General features: G+C 35.8%; 1 protein-coding gene across 2 annotated transcripts in view; it reads right to left on the bottom strand.

Annotated features, from left to right (window-relative positions):
- DPP10 (dipeptidyl peptidase like 10) overlaps positions 1 to 26,988 on the bottom strand; it is a 637,668-nt gene that overhangs the window by 48,803 nt on the left and 561,877 nt on the right. For both annotated transcript variants that reach the window (XM_059704650.1, XM_059704651.1), the window contains exons 11-15: positions 25,802 to 25,925; positions 21,267 to 21,305; positions 15,310 to 15,417; positions 2,582 to 2,673; positions 2,108 to 2,155 (exon numbers count right to left, since the gene is read on the bottom strand). In XM_059704650.1, coding sequence (XP_059560633.1) covers positions 2,108 to 2,155; positions 2,582 to 2,673; positions 15,310 to 15,417; positions 21,267 to 21,305; positions 25,802 to 25,925 — 411 coding nt within the window. The remainder of the gene's footprint in view (positions 1 to 2,107; positions 2,156 to 2,581; positions 2,674 to 15,309; positions 15,418 to 21,266; positions 21,306 to 25,801; positions 25,926 to 26,988) is intronic.

Below are 26,988 nucleotides of genomic sequence, written 5' to 3'. Positions count from 1 at the left end.
CAAAAGCACAGAAGCAATCATGTACAGTTCACAGAGTCACGTTTCATAGCTGAAGCATCCTGAGCTCATCATAATCCAAAATGTTCCTTTACTAGTAAAGGTGATTAATATACACTAGACACAAACACAGTAGCCAGTTTCACCTTATGATATATATATATATATATATATATATATATATATATATATATATATATATAATTTGCCATTTTAACCATTTTTAAGTGTATATTTCAATGTCATTAATTACATTCACAATGTTGTGCAACCATCACTACAGAGAGATTAAGAATGTGTACTATTCACACTCAGGTATATAGTGACATAACTAGAATTTAAAACCTTTACTCTCGACTCCATATAATTTTTCAGATCCAGGTTCCTGAGAGGTTTATGTTGGTATTTTCTCATAATTTAGACTCTGAAATTATTGAAACAAGAAATGCAAATTTTAAGATCAAATGGTAACACTGAATCTGGTAGCAGTGCTGGTTCTGCAAAGGTGTCTAATTCCATAAATTGTCAGCCAATGAGTATTTTTATGGCCTGGACAAGACATTGATTGAGTTTTCTGGATTAAACACTAACATTATCTTACAGTCAAGCCAACTGGCATTTGATGAGCTGTTTAAGGGGAAATTTATTGGTACTACATTTTCTTTATAGTACAGCCTGCTATACTAGCAGCAGTCACAGAGAGATTGACTCTTCTGCCTCAGTCACTACAGAGATAAGTCAAGCACACAAATCTAAGAAGTCATTGTGATTCAAATCACATTTTAGGCTAATAATAGGAAGAGGAATGGAGGGAATTCCATTGGCTCAACCTGGCCAAGTATAATCTTCTGAAACTAAATTTTCCTTTAGGACTTTTATAAAATGGGAGAAATAAAATATTGGTCAAGTATTTCCACATCTTAAAGGATTGCTCATGACTGCCAATACCAATCATAGTTTAAGTTTCAAGGAAGATAAGCTTCAGGTAACAAAACAAACAAAAAAAAAGTGACCCGTACTTTATTGAAGACATCTGAACCAAAGTTAGAATCAGTGTCTTTAAATAAACAATTAGCTGTTCTTCCTTTGAAAGTCATTAGGATTGAGACTATGGCTTCTAGACTCTAAGAGAAAAGACAAAGAATATGAAAATGACATATTGGAATGGGTGATAAATAGGAAAGGCTTGCTTCAGATGAAAGCAATATGTGCATAAATGAGAGCATATGGGTGAAATAGAGGGAGCTAGAGCACTTTAAACATGTATTTTTACTCTCAAAGGGAAGTCTAGGCTACTTGGTAAGAGTCAGTGGTGACACTGCTTCAAACATGATGAATTTCCACTGAGAAAATGCCATGGCAGTTTTGACACTTTAAAACTGTGAAATGGAAATTAGAAAGTATATATAAAGTCCAGAATTAATAAGTTGCTTGCCAGACAAAAATAGCAGTCATTCTTGTGAGGTCCTGCTGAAAGCTTTCTGAGTGAAGAGGCATTTCGATACTACCTGGGTATGACCTTAAGCCCCTTTTATGAATAGAGCTTTCCACTTGGAAATATTGGCAGATGGAAGTATGCCCCATCTATTGCTTTATGTTGGTAAACAACAAGCAGTACTGGCTTAAATAACCTTAATGGATTGTGCACACTCTCTGGGGGGTGGTGGGGAGAGAAACTTGCACCGGATCCAGTCTGTAAGTGCTCACAATGCTTTCTTTTGTTCAGAAATAAGCTGCATGTGTACAATATTAAGACACTGAAAATGCAAAATGAGGCTTAGTAGAAGAAAGGCCAGTGGTGAAATATGTGAATGCCTGTGATGATGGCGGTTAAAAGAACCAAGCCTCAGGAAAAAAAATACTTTGAGACTGTAGAAGCAGGTGAGAAAAGAAAATAAAGAAGCAGCAATATTGTCTGCACGCCGGTTCTAACCTTGAGGATCGTAAAGGTCAGGGCTGAGGGGCTGGACCAAGAGTGTGAAGGTCATGCAGAGCTGGCTCTCCCCAAGCCACGTCAAAAAAACCCTCCAGAATCTTTCATCCTCTCATTAAGCTGTATAACGGACATGGGGAAATCAACCTGTGTAGAGAGAGATCCTACACTGCTTACCTGTACAGCTGCCTCCCTCTGGGGGAAGACTCCGTGCTCAGAAAGTAACTGCCCAGGAAAGAAAACAGCACAAGCATCAGGCACAAATCAACATTTTCACACTGTCCAGAATATAGAAGAGCTTTTTTGTTATTAACTGCAGAACTTTGATACAGGAGTTTGATCCATTTGGGAAATATATACTTTTTCTTAAAATATTATCACACTTTTTATGATCTCTCTCAATCTCTCTGCGTATGGGTGTGTGCATGTGTGTGTGTGTGTGTGTGTGTGTGTGTGTGTGTGTGTCTGTGCGCAAGTGTCTGTATAAGTGTCTCTTCAGGTGATGGATAGAGAGAGTCTTTAAAGAAAAGGTTGCTACATGGCCAAGTTGCTTGGACTAGCACCACAGTTGGCAAAACATAAATCTGGCAGAAAATACTGCACTTGACAACCCTGACTTCCAACCTGACTATAGAACCAAAACATGCTCACATTTTTTGAGTAGTTTCATCGTATGCCAAGATCTTTATCACTTCCCAGTTTCCTGATGTTAGGTGCCGCATGGTTATTTGCTCACTTTTACTCTGCAAACAAATACAAAAGATTATTTTTTTTTTTTTAAGATTTAAAGAGTATCTCTCTGGTCAACAAAAAAGTCGTAACTGCCTGTGTCACTTTTAATTCTTTAATTCTCACTAACATTCAGTTTCTCATTTACCACCTAACCAACGCACTCACATTTATATCAACATAGGCCCAAGAAGGGCAGTGCCTTTATTCTTATGCTGCAGGAAAACCATTGAGAAGGTGCCTCTAGCTGAGGATCCCCTGTGCATCCTTTGGTCATAGGCTGTCATCTTGGCATTTGGGACAGACATAGGACTTTGATAAGTCTCAACTAAATGATTGACAGCTGTGAGGTATGGACAACTTTAAATAAAACATTTCAGGACAAACTTTATTCCAAATAAATACTAAGGGTTGTATACTTTTGACCTTCACACCGTGTGCTATTTTAAATCAATAATTTATTTCTGAGAATAACCCAGGTTGATGCTTATAGCCATAGTTTACTTTCATTGTTACATGGTATTTTATTTTCTATTTACATAGCATAATTTATTTGTTACTTTTTTTTTAAAGTTGAGTGTTTCCAAATTTTTGCTTTTTAAAACAAGTTGCCTAAAACAGTTTTATTAATGTCTCCTGAAGGCCATAGCAGGGCTTTCTTGAGACAAACAACAAGAAAGGGGATTGCCTAGGCAGAGGACATAATTAATGTCTTCTACTCAACTAGCTAGTGACAAAATATTTTCCAAAGTTAGAGTCTACCAGCAATACAAGTTTCTGCTGCTCCACATCGTCCTCACTTCTGCACCAGTAGTTCATTTCATCAGGCTATTTTTTTTTCAGACTAATGAGTATGAAATTGTAACTCATTTGTTTTGATTTTATTGAGCAAATATTCAGACCTACAGAAGGTTGAATGAATAGTAGATGAGTACTCATACAATCCTTACCTAGATTTACCAAAAGTTAACTTTTGAGTATATGCCCTCACTTCTTTTTGTTTGTTTGTTTGCTGAATCATTTGGTGGTAATACATATCAGGCTATTTCAGCTCTAAATACTTTAATATACATCTCTCAAGATTAAAAATATTTTATAATATAAGCAAATTGCGTATCACACCTATGAATATTCACATTTGTATAACCTAAATACATGTCCTATGCTTTAATTTTCATAACTGATCCAAGCAACCCAAGTAACTTTTTAGATATAAGATATATATGTGTGTGTATATATATGCAAAAAAACCCTTTCTATGTGTTGGTACAAATCTGTATTTGACATTTCACTAAATTGTCCATTTCTTATTCTAAACATCTAGCTGTTTATGGTCAACAAAAAGCATATGACTTTTTAACTTTTTATATACTTTCTGTTGCACTATAACACATTACAAGTACTTGTTGAATAAAAATATAAATGCAAAGACGAAACAGAATTTCTGAGACTTGAGACAGGCACTTCCCAAAGGGACAGGAATTTTGAAAATCACACATTTTATTGCCAAATTCTTAGAGGACAACTTCCCACTAATGGTTCACCTTAGTCATTTCCAGATACTATTTAGAATGACGCCATGGCAGGACACTAATATTTCAAGGTGTTACTTCACATTTTGTATCCAAATTCAAGATTAAAAATATCTCAAAACATTAAAAAGTAAAACTTTGCTCGATATGTGTATTTACCTGGAGATGCTTTCGGTTCATAAATTTCTTGGTTGATTATATTTTCTGTTTTTCAGACAATGTGTGTGTATGTTTTAAACACAGACAAGGGTCCACATTAAAAGTGATCATAAGAAAATATTCAATGCTTTGAAAAATGCCTGAACCCAAAGTTTTCAAGGATAAATTGTGCATTATTCACTTCAGTCATGCATCTAGAATCAAATTAGGATGCTTCTAAGTGTAGACCAGGGGTGGGTAAACTTTTTGACTCGAGGGCCACAATGGGTTCTTAAACTGGACCGGAGGGCCGGAACAAAAGCATGGATGGAGTGTTTGTGTGAACTAATATAAATTCAAAGTAAACATCATTACATAAAAGGGTACGGTTTTTTGTTTTTTTTTAGTTTTATTCATTTCAAAGGGCCGTATCCGGCCCGCGGGCCATAGTTTGCCCATGGCTGGTCTAGACCAAAAGAACTCTTGCTGAAAGCCATTATAATGGCCACAGAACATTTGGATTTTACTTCAAACATACTAGTATGTAACTACCCTGCTCACTTTCTCTCTACTAGGGCAAATCTGGGCTGAGGAATAAGTCTGAACAACATTTCACATATAATGGCATAGAATATCTTTTATAGTTATACTAGAGGCCTGGTGTACAAAAATTTGTGCACTCGGGGGGGTGTGTGGGAGGGGGTCCCTCAGCCCGGCCTGTGCCCTCTCGCAGTCTGGGACCCCTCAGGGGATGACCACCTGCTGGCTTAGGCCCGCTCCCCGGGGAATGGGCCTAAGCTGGCAATCAGACATCCCTCTGGCAGCCCAGGAGCCCTCAGAGGATGTCCACTTGCCAGTGGGGAGCAGGCCTAAGCTGCAGACAGACATCCTTAGTGCTGCTGAGGAGGCGGGAGAGGCTCCCACCACCACCGCTATACTGGCAGCCGTCAGCTTGGCTTGTGGCTGAGCAGAGCTCCCTCTGCAGATGCTCCTGCATTGAGCGTCTGCCCCCTGGTGGTCAGTGTGTGTCATAGTGACCAGTCATTCCCAGTAGTTCTGTTGTCAGGGTCAGTTTGCATATTACCCCTTTTTTACATAGGATAGAGGCCTGGTGCATGGGTGGGGGCGGCTGGTTTGCCCTGAAGGGTGTCCCGGATCAGGGTGGGGGTCCTGCTTGGATGCCTGGCAAGCCTGGTTGAAGGGCTGAGGGCTGTTTTCAAGCTGGCCAAGGCCCCCCCACCCCCCGGCGACGGAAGCTCCCAGCCTCTCCTTTTTTTATTTTTTATTCTGGGATTTATTTACCTTCTATAATTGAAACTTTGTAGCCTTGAGAGGAGCTCAGATCTGGCCAGGGAAGGCGGGAGGGAAGCTTGGCTTTCTCCATCGCCAGGGGCAACCAAGCCTCCTGCTTGCTCTAGCTCCGTGGCCACGGCTGGCTTAAAGCAGGTATCTAGGGTTTATTTACCTTCTATAATTAAAACTTTGTTGCTTGAGTGGAGCTCAGAGCCAGGGCCACGGCAAGTGGGAAGCTTGGCTTCCTCCATCATTGGGGCAACCAAACCTCCTGCTAACTCCAGCTCCATGGCTGCCGGCCGCCATCTTGGTTGGGTTAATTTGCATATAGTCGCTCTGATTGGCTGGTGGGCCTGGCTTAAGGTGTAGCAAAGGTACGGTAAATTTGCATGTTTGTCTTTTCTTAGTGTAGATGTTTATAGTTATAAGACCCATGATATTTTCCATTAATATAAAAGGAATTGTATCATGGCAGTGAGCATATTAAGTTTGATCTGGACTCTAAGTATAAAATCCCAATACCAATCAGAGCATTGTAGACAATCAGATTGTAAATCCAAAATAAATATGAAGGTACTTAACTATCTTTATGAGGGGGTATCTGTACCTCATTTTGTTTTCCATCCACCTTCAGGAGATATATAAGCACAGGCAAAATAATTTAACAAAACAGGAAAGAATAATCATATTTACTCCAAAATAATCATTCTTTCTGTGTTACCATGCTATTTATTATATTAACTTGTTTGAACAGAAACAGTGATTGTGACAATTAAATCATAGTAGACTTTTGACAAGGACAACAGGGTAATATACTTTAAGCTAAACTCATATTTCACCTTTAGTTTTAGAATAAACAGCAATAAAATGGATCATTTAATTCATTCTCAAAAGAGGGCTGAAAATCTAGGATGAAGAGAGAGAGTGTGTGTGTTTTTATTTAGGACATTAAACTTTAGGCGCCTCCCTTTTAACTGGTACAGATTTGATCTTGATCACTAAAATTAAATATTAATTTTATATTCCTATTTACAAATTGGAAATGCATTGGTATCAGTAAAAGTTTAACAACACACTTGATTTTTACCTGATCATACAGTTCATTCAAATTTCTTATATTATATTCTGTTTAACTTTTAGAGCACCTAGATAAGGGAAATATTGTAGTGCTTAAAAATAGCATGCTTTAATTTACTGTCTATTCATCAGATGAGGTGAACTAATTGTTTTCAGACAATGTCCTAATCAGATACAGCAGTGCAATTTAATGAAAAATTGTATTGGGTTGATTAGGTGGTAGAATTATGGATGGGGGATTCTATTTTCTACAGTTTTTGTAATGAATAAACATTCAAAATTGTTTCCAGTGAAATCATCAGCTTTCATGAGCAAAGTGTGGTAAGGCTGCATAAAGGAAGCAAGCGGATTCACCAATATAATTTTTCTCTTAACACAATTTGGGAAGATGACAGGGCAATCACTTATGCTTATGAATCTGGACCACTTAACAAGATTGAAACACTGCTTCTTATCTCATATGTGAGAAAAAAGGGGGCCATGTCTTTGAAGAAAAAAACCTTTCTTCTGACTGTTGGCTGCATTGCAGGATGTAGGATGTAATAGTTTCAGATATGGGAATTCAGAAGGTAGAAGTCTAAATAAAAATGCTATGAAAGCGGAAAATATCGGAAGTGATCAAAAGTTTAATAGTATGAGGTAAAGAAGTTTTGCAGAGACCCCAGAAATTGACCCAAGCCATCACACTCCATTAATATTTGACAAAGAGGCAAGAGCTTACATTGGAGTCAGGACAGTTTCTTCAATAAATGGTGTTGGGAACATTGGACAGGTACATGCAAAAAATGAAACTAGACCACAAACTTACACCATACACAAAAATAAACTCAAAATGGATAAAAGACTTAAATGTAAGTTATGAAACCATAACAAAATCCTAGAAGAAAGAAACCATAGGCAGCAAAATCTGAGACATCTCTCGCAGCTATATGTTTACCGATACAGCTCCTAGGGCAAAGGAAACTGAGGAGAAAATAAACAATGGCACTACATCAAAATAAAAATCTTCTGCATTGCAAAAGAAACCAGCAGCAAAGATTTGACAATGGCCCTAACCGGTTTGGCTCAGTGGATAGAGCGTCAGCCTGCAGATTCAAGGGTCCCAGGTTCGATTCTGGTCAAGGGCATGTACCTTGGTTGTGGGCACATCCCCACTAGGGGGTGTGCAGGAGGCAGCTGATCGATGTTTCTCTCTCATTGATGTTTCTAACTCTCTATCCCTCTCCCTTCCTCCCTGTAAAAAATCAATAAAATATATAAAAAAAGAAAAATTGACAATGAAACGTCTGAAAATGTCCAAAATATATAAGAAACTGATATGACTTAACAAAAGGACAAACAATCGAATTAAAAAATGGGCCAAGGACCTAAATAGACACATCTCCAAAGGAGACATACAGATGGCCAAGAGACATATGAAAAATTTCTCAAAGTCACTAATCATCAAAGAGATGCAAATTAAAATGAGAATTAGGTATCACCTCACACCTGTCAGAATGGCTACCATCAAGAAATGGCAAGTGCTGGTGAGGATGTGGAGAAAAGGGAACCCTAGTGCACTATTGGTGGGAATGCAGACTGGTGCAGCCACTATGGAAAACAGCATGGAATTTCCTCAACAAATTAAAACTGGAACTGCCATTTGACCCAATGATCCCACTTCTAGGCATATATCCTAAGAAACCTGAAATACAATCAGAAAGAAAGTGTGCATCCCTATGTTCAGAGAAGCACAAGATGCAATAGCTAAGATCTGGAAAGAGCCCAAATGCCCATCAGTAGATGAGTGGATAAAAAAGCTGTGGTACATTTATACCATGGAAGACTATGCAGCAGTAAAAAAGAAAAATCTTTTACCCTTTGAGACAGCATGAGGGGACCTAGAGAGTATTATGCTGAGTGAGATAAGGCAATCAGAGAAAGAAAAGTGTCACATGAGCTCACTTATATGTGGAATCTAATGAACAAAATAAACTAATGCACCGAGTGGATCCAGAGACATAGAAGCATGAACAGAGTGCAGAATCTCAGAGGGAAGGTGGGGCAGGGTGGGTGGGTGGGAAGAGATCAACCAAAGAACTTGTATGCATATATGCATAACCCATGACACAGATAATAGGGTGGTGAGAGTCTGGGTTGGGGCTTGGGGGGTGAGCTAGAAGAGGTCAATGGGGGATCCAGGGGGACATATGTAATACTTTCAATAAGAAATATTTTTTAAAATAAATAAAAGAACTTTGTTTGATTCAGAAACTACATAAACTAACATTAATAATGCATGCTCTATTGAGAAGAACAATTAACTCAGTATATAGACTTTTTATTCTTATTAATTTGTCTTTTTGAAATATATAAAAGTAGATAAAATACTCACAAATTCTGTTTACACATATTTAATTGAAAGTAACCTAGATATATAAATAGCTATATACATACTTAGAAATATTTACTTTTAACCAAAATTAAATAAATGATCCATAATATAAATAAGCTTAACATATAATGATATCTATAATCATAACAAACTACTACTAAATTAAACATTGAATAATAATGATTTAATATATCAACTAAATATTAATATTCTAATAAATTTATTTTTAAAATTATTTAGAATTATTGGAAATGTAGGCTTTAGTTCAAAATTAAAATTTAAAATATAAGGATGAAATAATGTAGTTTACATAAAATTACAATCATAAGAAGACTGGAGGAGAAAAGTGTATTCTTTTTCATTTTTTAGAATTACTTTAAGAAAAATCACTTTTGAAAATGAGAATTAAACATTAAAATATTTGTATTGCAAAACCACCACTCTCTATAATGAAAATATCCTGAAAGCACAAATGTACCTTTTATGGTCTCTAATTAATGGTTTTCAACTATCCACTGATTGTGTAAGAGAGCAAAGTGTTGGAAAATTTTACTAGTTTTGTTTAGCAAGATACTTCAAACAGATAAATATATTCTCAGTTAAAGGGGAAGTTCTCAAAGATAGCTAAGCATGAAGTATTTATAGCTAAGCATCAAGGTGCTTTCTGCCTGCCAGCGGCCAGGTTCTCATCCTGTCATTTCTCACTTTCTGGGCACATTGATTTTAAGTGGAATCCTCTAGCATATCAAGGGAGGGAGAGAGAGTAGAAGTCATCATTGTTGACATGCATTACTCTTACGGCTGTAAATTATTATATCATTTTTTAAATCCTCATACTATTTTCAGAGAGCCAACTTGGCACTCCATATCAAAAGCTAAACAAATGCATATGTACACATATGGTTTGTCTAGGTATCTTTCAACATCTATAAATATATTATTGTGGGAATTATTATAAATAAAAATAAGTATTTAGGCATAATTATGTTACATCTGAATAAATTATAATATTAAAATTTTAGTAATAACTTTATGACGATTAAAATGCAGTGTTGTATATTTACTTGATGGAATGTTGCACAACTATTAAAATCACATTTAATAATGATATATGCCTGGCCAGTGTCGCTCAGTGGTTGAGTGTCGACTCATGAATCAGGAGGTTATAGTTCGATTCCAGGTCAGGCACATACTTGGGTTGCAGGTTTTAATTCCAGGAGGGGATGTGCAGGAGGCAGCCAATCAATGATTGTCATCATTGATATTTCTATCTCTCTCTCCCTCTTCCTTCTCTCTCTCTACAATCTATGAAGACATATTTAAAAAAATATTATATATAAAGATTATGCAAAGCACAGATTCTCTGAACTGCACCCATAATAGATACAAATGTTTCTACTTCAATGAAACCTTTGCTGCACCCACAATAGATACAAATGTTTCTACTTCAATGAAACCTTCACTATATTCTTCATATAGAAGAACAAAGAAAACACATCTGCTCTATGAAGTTGTTCTGAACATTTCAGAAATAATGCGTTAGTCTGCACATCAGGATGGTTTGATTGGAGGACTGACGGTATTTCTTCCCAAGACTTAAATAAACTTCTGTTAGCAGCATAAATATATTGATTCCTACATGTAACATCATCAGCCTCCCCCAATTCCACACTTTTTAAAAGATACTGTTTATTGTCATAAGTTTTGAATAGGTTGTATATTTTGGAGCTGCATATAGTATAAAGATGTCTTATACATATTTCCCTATCATTGACTAAATCTTAAGACATTCACAATTTCTTGAATATAAAAGACCATGATTTAAAAATTCAATGTCACAAAATCCAACACCCTTTCTTGATAAAAACTCTCAGCAAGGTGGAAATAGAAGGATCATACCTCAACATAATAAAAGTCATATATGACAAACCCACAGCCAACATCATACTCAATGGACAAAAACTAAAACCATTTCCCCTAAGAACAGGAATAAGACAGGAATGCCCACTCTCACCACTCCTGTTCAACATAGTACTGGAAGTGCTAGCCATTGCGATCCGACAAGAAGAAATAAAAGGCATCCAGATTTGAAATGAAGAAGTAAAACTGTCCTAATTCGCAGATGACATGATACTGTACATACAGAACCCTAAAGACTCCATCAAAAAACTATTAGACTTAATAAATGAATTCGGCAATGTAGCAGGATACAAAATTAATGCCAAGAAATCTATGGCATTGCTATACATACACCAATAGTGAACTTACAGAAAGAGCGACTAAAAAAGCAATCCCATTTACCATCACACCAAAAAAATTAAGATACCTGGGAATTAACTTGACTAAAGGAGGTAAAAGACCTATATGGTCTTTTACAGGACACTGAAAAAAGAGATAGAGGAAGACACAAACAGATGGAAGAACATACCGTGTTCATGGATTGGTAGAATCAACATCATTAAAATGTCCATACTACCTAAAGCAATCCATAGATTCAATGCACTCCCCATTAAAATACCAATGGCATATTTCACAGACCTAGAACAAACATTCCAAAAATTCATCTGGAATAAAAAAAAAGACTCCAAATAGCTGCAGTGATCCTGAGAAAGAAGAACAAAGGTAGGTGGGATCTCAATACCAGATATCAAGCTGTATTACAAAGCCACTTTTCTCAAAACAGCCTGGTACTGGCACAAGAACAGACATATAGACCAATGGAATAGAATAGAGAACCCAGAAATTGACCCAAACCGCTATGCTCAATTAATATTTGACAAAGGAAGCATGAACATACAATGGAATCAAGACAGTCTCTTTAATAAATGGTGTTGCGAAAATTGGACAGATAAATGCAAAAAAGGAAACTAGACCACTAACTTACACCGTACACAAAAATAAACTCAAAATGGATAAAGGACTTAAATATAAGACAGGAAACCATAAAAATACTAGAGGAATCCACAGGTAGCAAAATCTCAGACATATACCGAAGCAATTTCTTCACCAATACATCTCCTAGGGCAGTGATGGAGAACCTTTTGAGCTCGGTGTGTCAGCATTTTGAAAAACCCTAACTTAACTCTGGTGCTGTGTCACATATAGACATTTTTTTGATATTTCCAACCATAGTAAAACAAAGACTTATATTTTTGATATTTATTTTATATATTTAAATGCCACTTAACAAAGAAACATCAACCAAAAAAAAGAGTTCACGTGTCACCTCTGACACGTGTGTCATAGGTTCATCATCACTGTCCTAGGGCAATGGAAACTAAAGTGAAAATAAACAAATGGGACTACATCAAAATAAAAAGCTTTTGCAAAGCAAAAGAAACCATCAGCAAAACAACAAGAAAGCCCACTGCATGGGAGAACATATTTGCCAATGTTATATCTCCAACATTTACAGGGAACTCATACAACTTAACAAAAGGAAGATAAAAAACCCAATCAAAAAATGGGCAACAGACATAAAAAGATACTTTTTGAAAGAAGACAGAAGGAAGGCCAAGAGACATATGAAAACATGCTCAAAGTCACTTTTCATCTGAGAGATGCAAATCAAAACGACAATGGGGTACCATCTCACACCTGTCAGAATGGCTATCATCAACAAATCAACAAACAACTAGTGCTGGCGAGGATGGGGAGAAAAAGGAACCCTCGTGCACTGCATGTGGGAATGCAGACTGGTGCAGTCACTGTGGAAAACAGTATGGAGTTTCCTCAAAAAACTAAAAGTGGAACTCCTATTTGACCTACTGATCCCAATTCTAGGAATATATCCCAAGAAACTAGAAACACCAATCAGTAAGGATATATGCACCCCTATGTTCATAGCGGCACAATTCACCATAGCTAAGATTTGGAAACAGCCTAAGTGTCCATCGGCAGATGAATGGATTAAGAAACTGTGGTACATCTACACGATGGAATACTATGCTGTGGTAAAAAAGAAGGAATTCTTACCATTTTCAACAGCATGGATGGAACTGGAGAGCATTGTGCTAAGTGAAATACGCCAGTCAGAGGAAGATAAATATCACATGATCTCACTCATTTATGGAATATAATAAACAACATAAACTGATGAACAAAAACTGATCCAGAGACAGAGAAGCATGGATCAGATCATCAAACCTCAGAGGGAAGGTAGAGGAGGGTGAGGGTAAGGGGAGAGAGAGCAACCAAAGGACTTGTATGCAGGCATATAAGCCTAACCAATGGACACAGACAACAAGGGGGTGAGGGCAAGAGTGGGGGAGAGTGGAGGACAGAAACGGGGAATAAGGACACGTATGTAATACCTTAATCAATAAAGAAATTTTAAAAAAAATCAATGTCACGGTGATTTGGAAGATTTGGAAAGTATGATTTATTTTGCAGGACAAATCTCTCTGTGGTAGTTATATTAGCAAAACATCATTAGTTAGCAAAAGTGGATCAGGTAAAGCAATTTGCTAGTAAAGCTTCCTTTAGTTCAGCACAGAAGGAAAACTTTCCTTAATCCCACCTGACTCATAAAACCATTTAATAGATACTGAATCACCAAAATTTTTATTCTCATATCAAGGTGTACATTTATTTAGTACATAAATATCACATTAAACAGATAGTCTACAATCTGTTTTTCAAACTTAATGATATACTATGAAAATTAACATACATTTCTACTATGGAAATTACATATGTTCCTAATTATTTATTACAGCTTTCATCAAAATTAAAGTTAAAAGATTGTAGGGCATGGCTATAGGGTTAAGCCTCCAACTGACCTGTTGGCAAAGCCACAAACAAGTCCCAGCTTTGGGGGCACAGTCCTCTTAGCATAATTAGGCTTGACCTTATGACACTCCCTAGATCTTATCTGGGCAGCTAATGGGCTGAAGGAGATGAAGCAAGTGCTGCCAAAACAAGTGAAACTCACAAGAACATTGTAACTATGGTGACCACTACCTTGTTCACCTCTGGCTATAAAATAAAGGCTCAGCTTGCCTCTGGATCTCTCTCTGTGGATCAGCCAGGCACAGGAAGATCCACCTAGGTCCTAGAGCCAGCTCATTCTCTCTGTCTGTCTTTTCTTCATCCTTCACCGCCCTCATTCAGGCTTATGGAACCCTTGGCTGAGCTGGCTCAGCACAAAACATGACACTTATTTTAATAGTTCAGACCTTAGATAAGTGTTTAATTTTAAGCTATTGATACAGATTTTGAGAATTCAAGGCACTGAGCTGTGCAATATATATATATATATATATATATATATATATATATATATATATATATATATATATATATTGATAACAATAAAATGATGAGAATATGCATGACTTGAAGGTTCTAACATAAAAGTATCCAATGTGTTTAGGGACCTTTTGCCACATTGATATTTACTCTATATTTTGTAGGTATGAAATTGATTCTTGATTAGTTAGTTTGTACAACTCTCATAGAAGATTCCAACTTACACCCTATGCTTTATCTTTATAAATTGTCTCTTTAACTATGAGATTGTGATATGAATATATTTGAATTTAAAAGAAACTTGATTTCTCATGAACATTTGTAATTGACAATTAGTTTTAAATTGACTCATTCATCTTGTCATATTTGAACTACTACTTGTAAATTCAGTGACTTTTGGTAATTAGATAAACTGCATCAACTATTAACATTCACTTGAAGTTTAGAGAAAAACAAAACAAAACATCCCCCCTCTTTAGTCAGGGAGTCCATAAAAATATAACTGCACTATATTTTCTTATGTGGGTATACCATACTTTATTCAACTATCCAATTTCTGATGGGCATTTAGGTTGCTTCAAGTAATTAAAACTTTTATGATCCTTTGACAGTATTATTTGTACAAAATAGGTAATATGTATTTTTTGAATAAACAAACCAAACCAAAAAAAAACAACACACTCTAGATTTTCTATAGTCCTTGAAAGTAGAAGTTAGGTACTTTTCATTTATTAAATTCTAAATACCAAGGCCCTCAACTCATAGCACACGTTGTTTCTTGCTAAATTCTGTTGAATGTTGAAACTGTTTTGTGAGAAGGCACAGCTTGGATTATAGTTGTGAATTAGCATTCCTTTTCCTAACGCAGCCCGAGTTGGGTATATGGCTGGACTCCCAGGCATTAACTGTAGGTTCAGAATGGCGACCAGAGTTGGGCCTTCATGAACATGATCTCAGTGAAACCAAACCACAGAGGAAGCACTTACCTGGACGAGGAACATGGCTATGTGGTGAAACTCCCCACGGCCCCCTTGCTTAACAGGAACTGTCATAAAGAATTTGCTGCCATCTCTAGAAAACACGGGCTCCTCATTCTGAAATATAGAAGTGACATAAAAATCTCACATGACATAGGAAATTCGTACTGCCAACTATTGCTAAGGCATGCAGGGATTAGACCCGTTTTTATTTTAGAACTAGAGGCCCGTTGCACGAAGATTCATGCAATAGGCCTTCCTTCCCCTGGCTACCGGCACTGGTTTTCCTCCAGCACCCAGGACCCAAGCCTTTGGTCTGGCCACAGTGGAAAAGCCAAACTCTTCAGTCTTTGCTCAGGCTGGACTCTTCAGTCTTCGCTCGGTGCCTGCGTATTCAAATTAACCCACCATATTTGTTTGATTAATTTGCTTACTCATCCTGATTGGCCGGTGGGCGTAGCAGAGTGATGACCAATTTACATATTACTCTTTTATTAGTGTAGATTTGTTTGGAAAATGGTCAAAAAGTGTATAATGATATATATCTTAAGTGAACTCAGTACATTGTGTGTATGTGTGTGTTTGAGTAATGGGAAGGATGGGGTGTTTCTTTAACACTGGATACATATGATTTACAGTTAAACTAAAGACAGTTTTTAATTGGTTCAAAAAGAGCTTTCATATCTTTTACATAAGATATGATTATGGTTAGCAATTTATTCTTTAAAAATATGAAAAATATAAGCATCTTCACTAGTTTATCAAAATAATTTGTTTTTAATTTAGAAATTCTTATAATATAATATTGTATATATTTTTCTGAAATCTTTCAGCAACTCTAAGTATTTGAAGGTACATTTATAATGGTGTTTACATAAATTTATTAAAAGTAAAAAATCAAAAACCACAAAATAGAAAGGAATCTGTTGAAAAACATTTTATTCATATCCCTCTCTACAAACCTACAGTTGATGATGTTTAAATTAAACTCTAGTGGCATGTTAAATTAAGAAAATTATTTTTTATAATTAAATTATGGAAACTACACACATAGATTGCTTTCTCTTGCTTCAGGGGAAACATTAAGAAAATGGATTTACCTGACTAAACATTGTGTTCTTTCTTATTGGATTACTGAAAGTGATTATACATATGGTGTAATGAAAGGCTTCGATATGATTTCCTCTCTAGAGCTTTAAATGGCTTACAGGCCCTTTGTAGATGATCTGGCCCTCCACTCTTTCTGATCTCATCTTCAATTCTCCTCTTTCCTCTTTGTACATGTTTCCTCTAAATAGCACCTTTGTGCTATTTATCCCTTATCTGGCTCTTTCTCTTACCTTTCATACCACTGCTCTACTTCACCTTATCAGAGAGGGGTTTCCTGATGACCTTATGTAAAGGGTGATCAAGGAAGCCAGGTCATTGAACTCTACGTGAATCTCTTACGTGTGTGGGTGTTTAGGTGCATAGCAGGTAATGTTCCTATAGAATGGAAGCTCCATGGTGCAGGAACCTGGCGTTCTCCATTGCTGTAGCTCCAGAACCTGGGACAGCAGCAGTCATAATTGTGCTTAATAATTATTTCCTGAATGAATAAGTAAATTAATAAATATTTTCATAATCTCAAGAGTCTCGTTCTATCTTTGTTAGTAATAATATCCATTGATAAAAATATAAGAATAATATTTTACTTGTCTACTTCATGGACATTCATGAAAATATAAGATGATATACTATTATGTAAATAATTTAAAATCTGAAGTAACATACAATTCAAAGGTGGGGCAATTGCATTATTGGGTATATAGTAAATACTTAAAAGGTACTTGACTCTAAATAACACCTTTCAATTATGAGAGAATTTATATTTCATTACTTTCTCCTCTGGTATATTTGTTTCTCTCTTTTCTTTTGTAAATCTTATTTTTTGCTTAAACTCAGGAAACAAAATCTATTTCCAAATTTTTCTTGTTAGAGAGTATCTCCTAGTTAAGAAATCTCTTCTCAGAGATTCTAAACTTTTTATTCATCTTTTCATGGCTTGCAGTGCACTTTCTTAAATGCTTGACTTCTTTCACCAAGCAAGTAACAATTAAGAGGATTTTGCAATTTTGTCTTTTTTAGTTCTATTGTCTAGGACATAGTAGGTGTCCAAATCATAACAGATAATCCATGTGTACACAGATAATGTATGTGTACAATGGACAAATATATATATATATATATATATATATATATATATATATATATATATATATATATATATATATACTAGGGGCCCGGTGCACGAAATTCGTGCACTGGGTGTGGGGGCGTGGGAGTGTCCCTCAGCCCAGCCTGCCCCCTCTCACATACTGGGAAGCCCTCAGGCGTTGACCCCCATCACCCTCCAATCGCAGGATCGGCCCCTTGCCCAGGCCTGACGCCTCTGGCCTAGGCATCCGGCCTGGGCAGCGGGGACCTGCAGTGGCGGGGGGGGGGGGTGCCGCGATCACACAGGCTCCACCCCTGTCCCTGCAGGAAGCCTCTGGCTGAGGCATCCGGCCCAGGCAGCAGGGACCCACAGCTGCAGCGGCCCCGCGATCATGGGCTTCGCTTTAGGCCCAGGCAAGGGACCCCTAGCTCCTGGGACTGCCAGCTTCGACCATGCCCAGCTCACATCGCTGGCTCCACCCCTACTTCCTGCTATCACTGGCCAGGGCGGAAAAGGCACATGATTCTCCGATCATGGCTGGGGGGCAGGGCAAAGGCGGCCCCTGCCCCCCAGCTCTTAGCTCCCCCCTGGGTTTCTGATCACTGTCAGTGGCAGGGGGCTTCTTCCTGCTTTCCCTTTCGCCTCCCTGCATTGTGCCTACATATGCAAATTAACCGCCATCTTGTTGGCAGTTAACTGCCAATCTTAGTTGGCAGTTAATTTGCATGTAGCCCTGATTAGCCAATGAAAAGGGTATCGTCGTACGCCAATTACCATTTTTCTCTTTTATTAGTATATATATATATATATATATATGTATGTATGAATGATATATATGATATTATAATATATATAAATGTGATATATATAACTCTATCACATTTAGACTAACCTATTAGCTCTTCCCTTACTCAACATTCTCCATTGTGTTTTGCTTCAAAAACAAATTGCATTTTTTATACTATGGGAATATCTGAGCATTCTCCCTTTTTATATTAGCCCTCCAAATCTGGTGCCTTAAAAATGATTCAATAAAGACAGGTGAGGACTCTAATCTTTAATGCATAGTTGGGCTTAGAAACATTCAGCATTAGATGATTTCTAGCTATGAACATAGCACTTTAGGCAGAATCCTCTCCTACAATTAAATAAAGAAGGTGGAGCCAACATCACTGTCAATCCTTATGACCTTAAGCAAGTCAGTGTTTATGACACACAGGGCAGTGAATTGGGAACACACTTTATCCCTGACCAAACAGTTTATATATTGGTTATCCCAACTGTAAGTCTTTTGAAGCTAGGGCAAACATGCCCGCTCTCTGCTCTTCCTACTCTCCAGAAAGCAAGCATATAATGATTATGATGCTACACCTCATAACGACTGCCATTCTCATCCTTTAAATTTCATCAAATTCTCAGTATTCAATGAAATTTCCTTAAGCTTCTGGAGAAAAAGCCAACTGTGACAAACTATCATTTGCATTTTCTTACTGAATAATTGATCACTGGTTTCTTTGCTTAAAAATAGTTTCTATTACACATTCATGAAATTGGTATTTAAAATGTAGATAACAAAATACCAAAAGAGCATATATTATGTTGTTGTATGTTAGACAATTATGAATGTCACTGGCAATAAAAATGATAGCAAAATAGGTTTAATACTCGTGACAATTCAGAATACACCAATATCCATATATTATTCTTTTTCATTGTTTTTATTTTCAGTATTTAAATTAATTTTGTGAGCCCTAGCCAGTTTTGCTCAGTGGATAGAGCATCAGTCTGTGGACTCTAGGGTCCCAGGTTTGATTCCGATCAAGGGCATGTAGCTTGGTTGCGGGCACATCCCCAGTGGGGGTGTGCAAGAGGCAGCTGATTGATGTTTCTCTCATCAATGTTTCTAGCTCTCTATCCCTCTCCCTTCCTCTCTGTAAAATATCACTAAAATATATATTTAAAAAATTAATTTTGTGAGAGTCCATTATTGGCTATAAAAATCAAGGTTTTTGAACCAATTTCATTTTGCATGTTGCCTAAGAATAAGCAACTGATATTATTATAGATAATAGATATACGATATATACTTATGCCTACATGTATATGATTCAACTAAGCAAAAGTTTAATCTATTTACACATTTTATTTATTTATTTATCAAATATTTATTGAACTTTTCTTTTAACAAGACTCTATATTAGGCAATTGGTTTACAATGGAGAACAAAAAAAAGTGAATATCCTGCTTCTTATTGTGAACTCAGTAAAAAATCGCAGAAATAATTGTGTATTACTCAAAAATTACACTTGACTTTAAAATAAATTTTATTGGGGGAAGTGATTTTGTTAGGATGGTTAGAGGAGGTGGCTTCTTAAGTAGGTGACTTAAGGTAAGGTTTGTAAAATGAGCAGCCTTTACATTAGAAAGTAGTTGGGGGACTTCTCTTCAGAAGAAATGGTTCTTATAAAGGCCTCATGAGTACAAGAGTTCATGTGTCTAGAATGAAGAAAACAATTGAAAGCATGGTAGGGCACAAAGCTGAAAATACTTTCAATGTAATTCCTTGTAGACTCTTTAAGAATGTTGGTTTTTTTCTGTAGAATAAAAGGATAGACAAAAATTGTTCCAGTTGTGAGAATGAAGTATGAGGGTGAGTTGGGTGGCTATCAAATCTATATCTCAACAAGGTCATTGAGCCAGCCTGCAGTGCGAAGAACAGATTGGAAGGTGCATTAGTTAAGGAAGTGCACCAGTTAAGGAGGAACTGCAGTACCTGTGGTTTAATGCTGGGCAGTGTTTGTAAACTGTAGAAAAATAACGTGAGATCTTTGAAAGTAAAATCAAAGGTGTGGTGATGAGTATATGCAGGTAAGGTTGAGAAAGAATTTAAGAATAGATTTATGATTGTAATAGCTGGATGGATAACTCTGTCTTTGACTCCTATGATAAGAAGGCATAAGACTGAATAGAAAAGAGATGTGTTCAGTTTGTACCTGTGAAGTGTGCAATTACTTTTATAGATTTAGGAGGAAATGCCAAGCATGAGTGTCGGTGTTTCAGAAATCAGGCAAGCAAGTTGGTTGGGCCTATACATTTGGAGCTCTCAGTGTATGGGTGGTAATTGAACCCATAGATATGGATGAGAACTAGGAAGATAATTTAAAATAAACGATGACTGTAAAGAACAAAACAAATAAAACAAACCAACACTCCTCTTTGCAAAAAAGTAGTGATGGAGTTAATAGTAAAATGGGTTCAGGCATATGTGGATGATCTCCTTGGGTTTACTTCTGAAATGTCCAGTATGAGACCATGTCGTAGAGACATTTGGAACTTTTTCTATTGTGATCATTTAGATTCCAGATTCATTTGTGCCACAAACTAGAACTGTGGGCTAGGATATATCTAACAGAGGAAGTGCTCATATGAATATCTCCACAGAACCAATTTATTGGGCAATCTTAGCACTGTTAATGGTTTCTATTTTTTTTCTTTCATGTGCATGAAAGTTTACTTATATGAATGATCCCAAAAATGAATGATTGTTATTCTGCAACTTATATCCTATAATAAACAGAAGCAATATTTTCATAAATATGCCATAAAAATGCTAAGTCATAAATATTTTCATGGAAAAGACTCAGTTAAACATGTAAAGGCTTAAAATTATATTTCTAAAATAACTTTGGAAAGGTATTGCATTACAAATGGGTGAACTGGATGTGCACAATGGACAAAATGTGACATAAAGAAGCCACCTATACTATACCTGCTTGGAGAGCCACGTATCTGATGTCATCTCGTATTTCTGAAACAAAATTATTAACTTTATGAAGCTTCTAAAGAACAAAATGAGCATACATCAATTTAACAACCTTTGCAGTGTTATTTCAGGCATTTTTTTTCTCTCTCTCACATGGTGAAATACCAGGAATTAAACTGAACAAATAATTATGAAATTGGGATTAAATGATCATTTAATTATAAAGTCTTTTCTTTAGTGAACTCCTTCAGAATCCTCAGTAATATACTACCAGGGTAATAGATCACTTTCCCGTTCTCTTCCCTTACCTCACTCAAGCTGTTTTGAACCACTAGACACTGTCTCTTTTCACCTCTAGGCATCATCAGAAAAGAAAATTATTAAGTCCTTCAAAAGAACTGGGCAAGTAGCCAGGAATAAAATTAAAAGGTAGACATTCTTTCAATATTCAATCACCTCTTTACCATATTCATACACATTTATAATGACAAAAATGTTATGATCTTTTAAAATAATCTTGCAAACAATAAAAACCAAAATCATATTTCAAAAAGAGAAATTAGATTAAATTAATCTCAAGATAACTATTTATAGGTAAAATAGTTCAGTATCACTGTTTACATGTAGTAATTTATTAAATATATTGTAGTTTTCTGGAAAATATTCTATAAGAAAAGTATGAATGAAGAAAAGATTCATTTATAAAATGTCAATTCAAAATTTTCTTCCTCTTGATTTCTCCTTATTTGAACCTCAGCAATAACCCGTCTTTACATTTAAAAAATAAACCACAGAATAAAACATCAATTTTCACTGCCTATTAATATCAGTTTTATTAGAATCCATGAGATTCCAAAATTTTACATGCAATTACTTATTTCATTTATAGTATAAAGTAAAATATTTTAACTCTATAAATGGAATTAAATACAGTAGGATACCAATAAGGTATCAAATCAATAATATGATAAGGTTCCGATGTCTATTTCTTTATTGAAGCATTTTAACATATATTTGTTGTTACCTGTATAAATTATTATCCAATAGAAAAGATGATAACCTGCTCCAACTAGAGTACATGCATTCCAATGATTTTTATTATTTTTAGCTAATTTTATAATTTATTTTATATTTTTAAATTTTAAACATATACAAAATTAAAGACCAGGGCAGAATAATCTCCCATAGACCCTTAACCCAGCTTCAAAAATTATCAAAAATACACCATCTTTTTATTTCATCAACCTCCCATACTTTACCATTAAATTATCTTAAAATAAGTCCCAAATGTCATGTCATTTTACCTGTAAATTCATCATTCATTTCTAATACATATCTTTAAATAGCAACAAGACAATTATCACACTTACCAAAATTAATAAATATCCAATAATATAGTCTAATATCCAGTCAATGCTCAATTTTCCTTGATCCCAAGAAATGTCTTTTTTTTTACATTAAATTATTTATTTATTTTTATTTTATTTTTTAAATTAATTCATTTTTAATCTTTATGGTTGTAAGTATTATACAGCTTCTCCTTTTCCCCCTATTAACCACTTCCAGCCCACTCCTGTCTCCCCACACTGAGGCCCTCACAACCCCATTGTCTGTGTCCATGGTTTATGGATATAAGCATACAAGTTCATTGGTTGATCTTCCCACCCACCCTCCCCTGCCTTCCCTCTGAGATTCAACAGTATTTTCATGCTTCTATATCTCTGGGTCTATTTTTCATCATCAGTTTATTTGGTTCATTAGATTCCACATATGAGTGAGATCATGTGATACTTATCTTCCTCTGACTGGCTTATTATGCTCAGCATAATAAGCTCTAGGCCAGTGATGGTGAACCTTTTGAGCTTGGCGTGCCAGCATTTTGAAAAACCCTAACTTAACTCTGGTGCTGTGTCACATATAGAAATTTTTTGATATTTGCAACCATAGTAAAACAAAGACTTATATTTTTAATATTTATTTTATATATTTAAATGCCATTTAACAAGAAAAATCAACCAAAAAAATGAGTTCGCGTGTCATCTCTGACATGCATATCATAGGTTTGCCATCACTGCTCTAGGCCGTCTATGCTGTTGCAAATGGTAAGAATTCTTTCTTTTTTATTGCCGCATAGTATTCCATTGTGTAAATGTAGCATAGTTTTTTAATCCACTCAGTTGCTGATGGGCACTTAGGCTGTTTCCAAATCTTAGCTATGGTAAATTATGCTGCTATGGACATAGGGGTGCATATACACACCGAGAGGAGACTCCATCTATGAATGGGACAATGACATTCAAGACCCAACAGCATCAGGAGAACCCAAATATCTTACGTAGGTGGCCTCTGTAGAACACCCAGCCCAGGAGACCTGAGAGCATGCACCACTGGGTCCCACAAAACATCTACTACATAAGACCAACACCCAAACTCTGGGTGGCATAGCAGTTTGATCTAATACATAGAAAATATTACAAAGGTACAGAAAAAATGGGGAGATAAAGAATCAATCCCCACAGATTGGGGGGAAGGGGAGAGGAATCACCAGAAAAGAAACTAAAGGAAATGGAGGCAAGTAATTTGTCAGAGAAACAATTCAGAATAATGGTTATAACTACGCTCAAATTTCTGGATCAGAAATACAGACAACTCAATGAGAATTATAAGGAGCTCAATGAGAAATTCACCAACATGAGTAAGAATCAAGTGGAAATGAAGAATAATACAGCTGTAATAAAGAACACAATGGAAGGTTTCAACAGTATACTAGAAGAAGCTGAACACTGAATCAGTGAGTTAGAAAACAAGGTAGGAAAACACACAAGCAGAGATGCAGCTGGAAAAAAATTTAAAAGCAGGAGGAGAGTCTAAGGGAGCTTTGGGACAACATGAAATGAAAACATCCACATAATAGGGGATCCAGAAGGAGAGGAAGCTGAGCAAGGAATAGAAAACTTATTTGAAGATATAATGACAGAAAACTTCCCTGACTTTGGGAAGAAAACAATTACACAAGTCCAAGAAACACAGAGAGTCCCAATCAAGATGAACCCAAAATGACGACACCAAGACACATCATAATTAAATTGGCAAAAGTAAAAGACAAAGAAAAAATCTTAAAGGCTGCAAAAGAGAGATAGAAAGTTACCTACAAGGGATCTCCCATTAGACTATCAACTGATTTCTCAACAGAAGCACATCAGGCCAGAAGGGAATGAAATGAATTATACAAAATGATGAAAATCAAGGGACTGAATCTAAGAACACTTTATCCAGCAAGTCTATCATTCAAATTTGAAGGGGAAATCAGGAGCTTCACAGACAAAAAAGGGCTAAGGGAGTTTATTACCATCAAATCAGCAATTCAAGAAATGCTAAAGGGACTGTTTTGTTTTCAATTTTTAAATTACAGTTGACATATAATGCAGTTTCTTTCTTTGATTCTTTTCTCTATGGTATATCCTGTACTTACACAGAGAAGCAATGAACTAAAGACTTAAGAGGTCCTTTACATAGATAGCTAGAATTCTTCTCTATATATCTCCAAATTCTGCCAAATTTCAGCCACAATAGCCTCATACTCTGATTCTTCCTGTCTACTTGAAGCAGGGATACCACTGTGTCTTTCCTGGGCACCATCCCCATTGCACTGTGGTCTCAAAAATGTCACCAATAGGAAGTCATATTTATTCCCATCTTGTGTATTAACTTTATTTCACCATTTATTTTCTAATCCTCCTGATGTCCAACATCTGAAAATAGATTTTTAATATTTTTGTACAGTTTTATATTTGTTTACATCAGAGATGCTAGCCTGATAACATTTACTCCATCTTCTCCAAAGACAAAAATCCTGTCATTATATAATTGGGAATCCTTTACCAAGTACAGGTATATAACAATTTAAATAGATTACAGTATTTTCTCCACTAAGAACTTTAAATTACACATACCAAATTTACTACAGTTAATAAAAACTGATTACAGAAATCTAAATACAACCTGATTTCAAAACACAGTATTTCCAAAACCATTTTTTTACTATCTATACTTAATTTAAGGAAAGAGGTACTGTATGTTATTTTAGAAAAAGAATCTAAGCTATAAATAATTGAATTTTGAAATATGTTTAAAGAAAACATAAAAGGAACATTCTATATTCTCAAATTAATCAAAGTCAAAATATTAAAAGACTTCCCAAACTTGAGAATGACATTATCATGGCTTTGGCTACCCTTTATACTACATAATAATCCTTAAAAAAAACTTTATTGTTGAAAGTATTACATATGCCCCTCCCTCCACCCCCATTGACTTCTTCTAGCCTACTCCGCCCCCTGCCCCAGGCCTTCACCACCCTATTGTCTGTGTCCATGGGTTATGCATATATGCATACAAGTTCTTTGGTTGACCTATTCCTAGCCCCCTACCCCCATCTTCCTTGGTACATTTACACAATGGAATACTATGCAGCTGTAAAAAAATAAAATAAAAATAAACTACATCATTTTAAGCATACAAGAAAAGTTAATTATACTCACTCTACTACAAGCACCAGTTGTGGTCTCACAGACCGTGAGGATGGAAATGTTCTGAGGTCGGTTTAACCATCTGACCACCGTCTTGGTATTGCTTACCCATTTAACCATTGTGATATAATATTCTCTAGTTGGAAACAACATTAAAATTTACATTTAGAGCCAGAGAACTTGTATAGTACCAATAATATAAATTGTTATATGTAAGAATAACTTAAACACTATAGATATAAGAATATCACATCATAAGAATTTCTGTTTATGTATATAAACACATCACTTTTTCAAATATTAACGTATATAAATACAAATACATGCCTATATATGTATATATCTACATGTGTGCAAACACATGTGCATATACTAATATATACATGCGTCTAAAATATACAGAAAATTTGAGAATAAAACTAAAAGTGAACGTTTTCCCAGAAAGGAAATCCTTGAAAAGATAACAATAATCAAAATACTAGACATTTTTAAATAATTTTATCCTCTACTTATAAGTAATAATCTATGTGCAAACTAAGTATACTTTTTCTATGCTATATTCTATTTTATTTTTTTAAATATAATCAATAATAAATTTAAAAGCAAAGCTTATTCTTGAAAATTATTATTTATGCATGGCCTCCAAGTTATTTCACTCTATGCAGAACTATGAATGGTTTGTTTTAGTGTTTGTCAGCTACAGACAAAGGGTCAGTTTCAGTCTTATTCATAGTATTGTCTACAATATTTTTCCACTCTTATTTATTTAAAACTGAAGGAGAAGAGGGGGTTATTGAATATTTGCTACACTGAGTATACTAATTTGGGAGGCCCATGATGTCCTCAGGCTAGTTGTAGATTGGGAGTATATATATTTTTTCTTTATATTTCTTTCACTGTAGATTCTGTTTGGAAATTTACATAGTATATTACACAATTCCCAAGCCAAACAGAAGATAATGCAATTACCAAAATTGATCTATTAATAACAACAACAAAAAAAGCAACAACTTTCCAGCCAATGTGCCCAGTTTCAGAATAGATGAGATACTTCAGCAATGGCTTGAAAAGTGCCATCTGTGAGTATGATCCTCAAATTAACCCACCTGGTTTTAATGTAACTTGGGGGAAAAAATCACCTGTGATTTTTGTGAGACAAATCACCTGTCCTTATACACATCTGGGTTAGACATTCAGCT

The sequence above is a fragment of the Myotis daubentonii genome, chromosome 7 (genome assembly GCF_963259705.1).
Source record: "Myotis daubentonii chromosome 7, mMyoDau2.1, whole genome shotgun sequence".
NCBI classification, from domain to species: domain Eukaryota; kingdom Metazoa; phylum Chordata; class Mammalia; order Chiroptera; family Vespertilionidae; genus Myotis; species Myotis daubentonii.
Note: the sequence above shows the minus strand (reverse complement) of the source record. Positions and strands in the feature narration are given on the sequence as shown.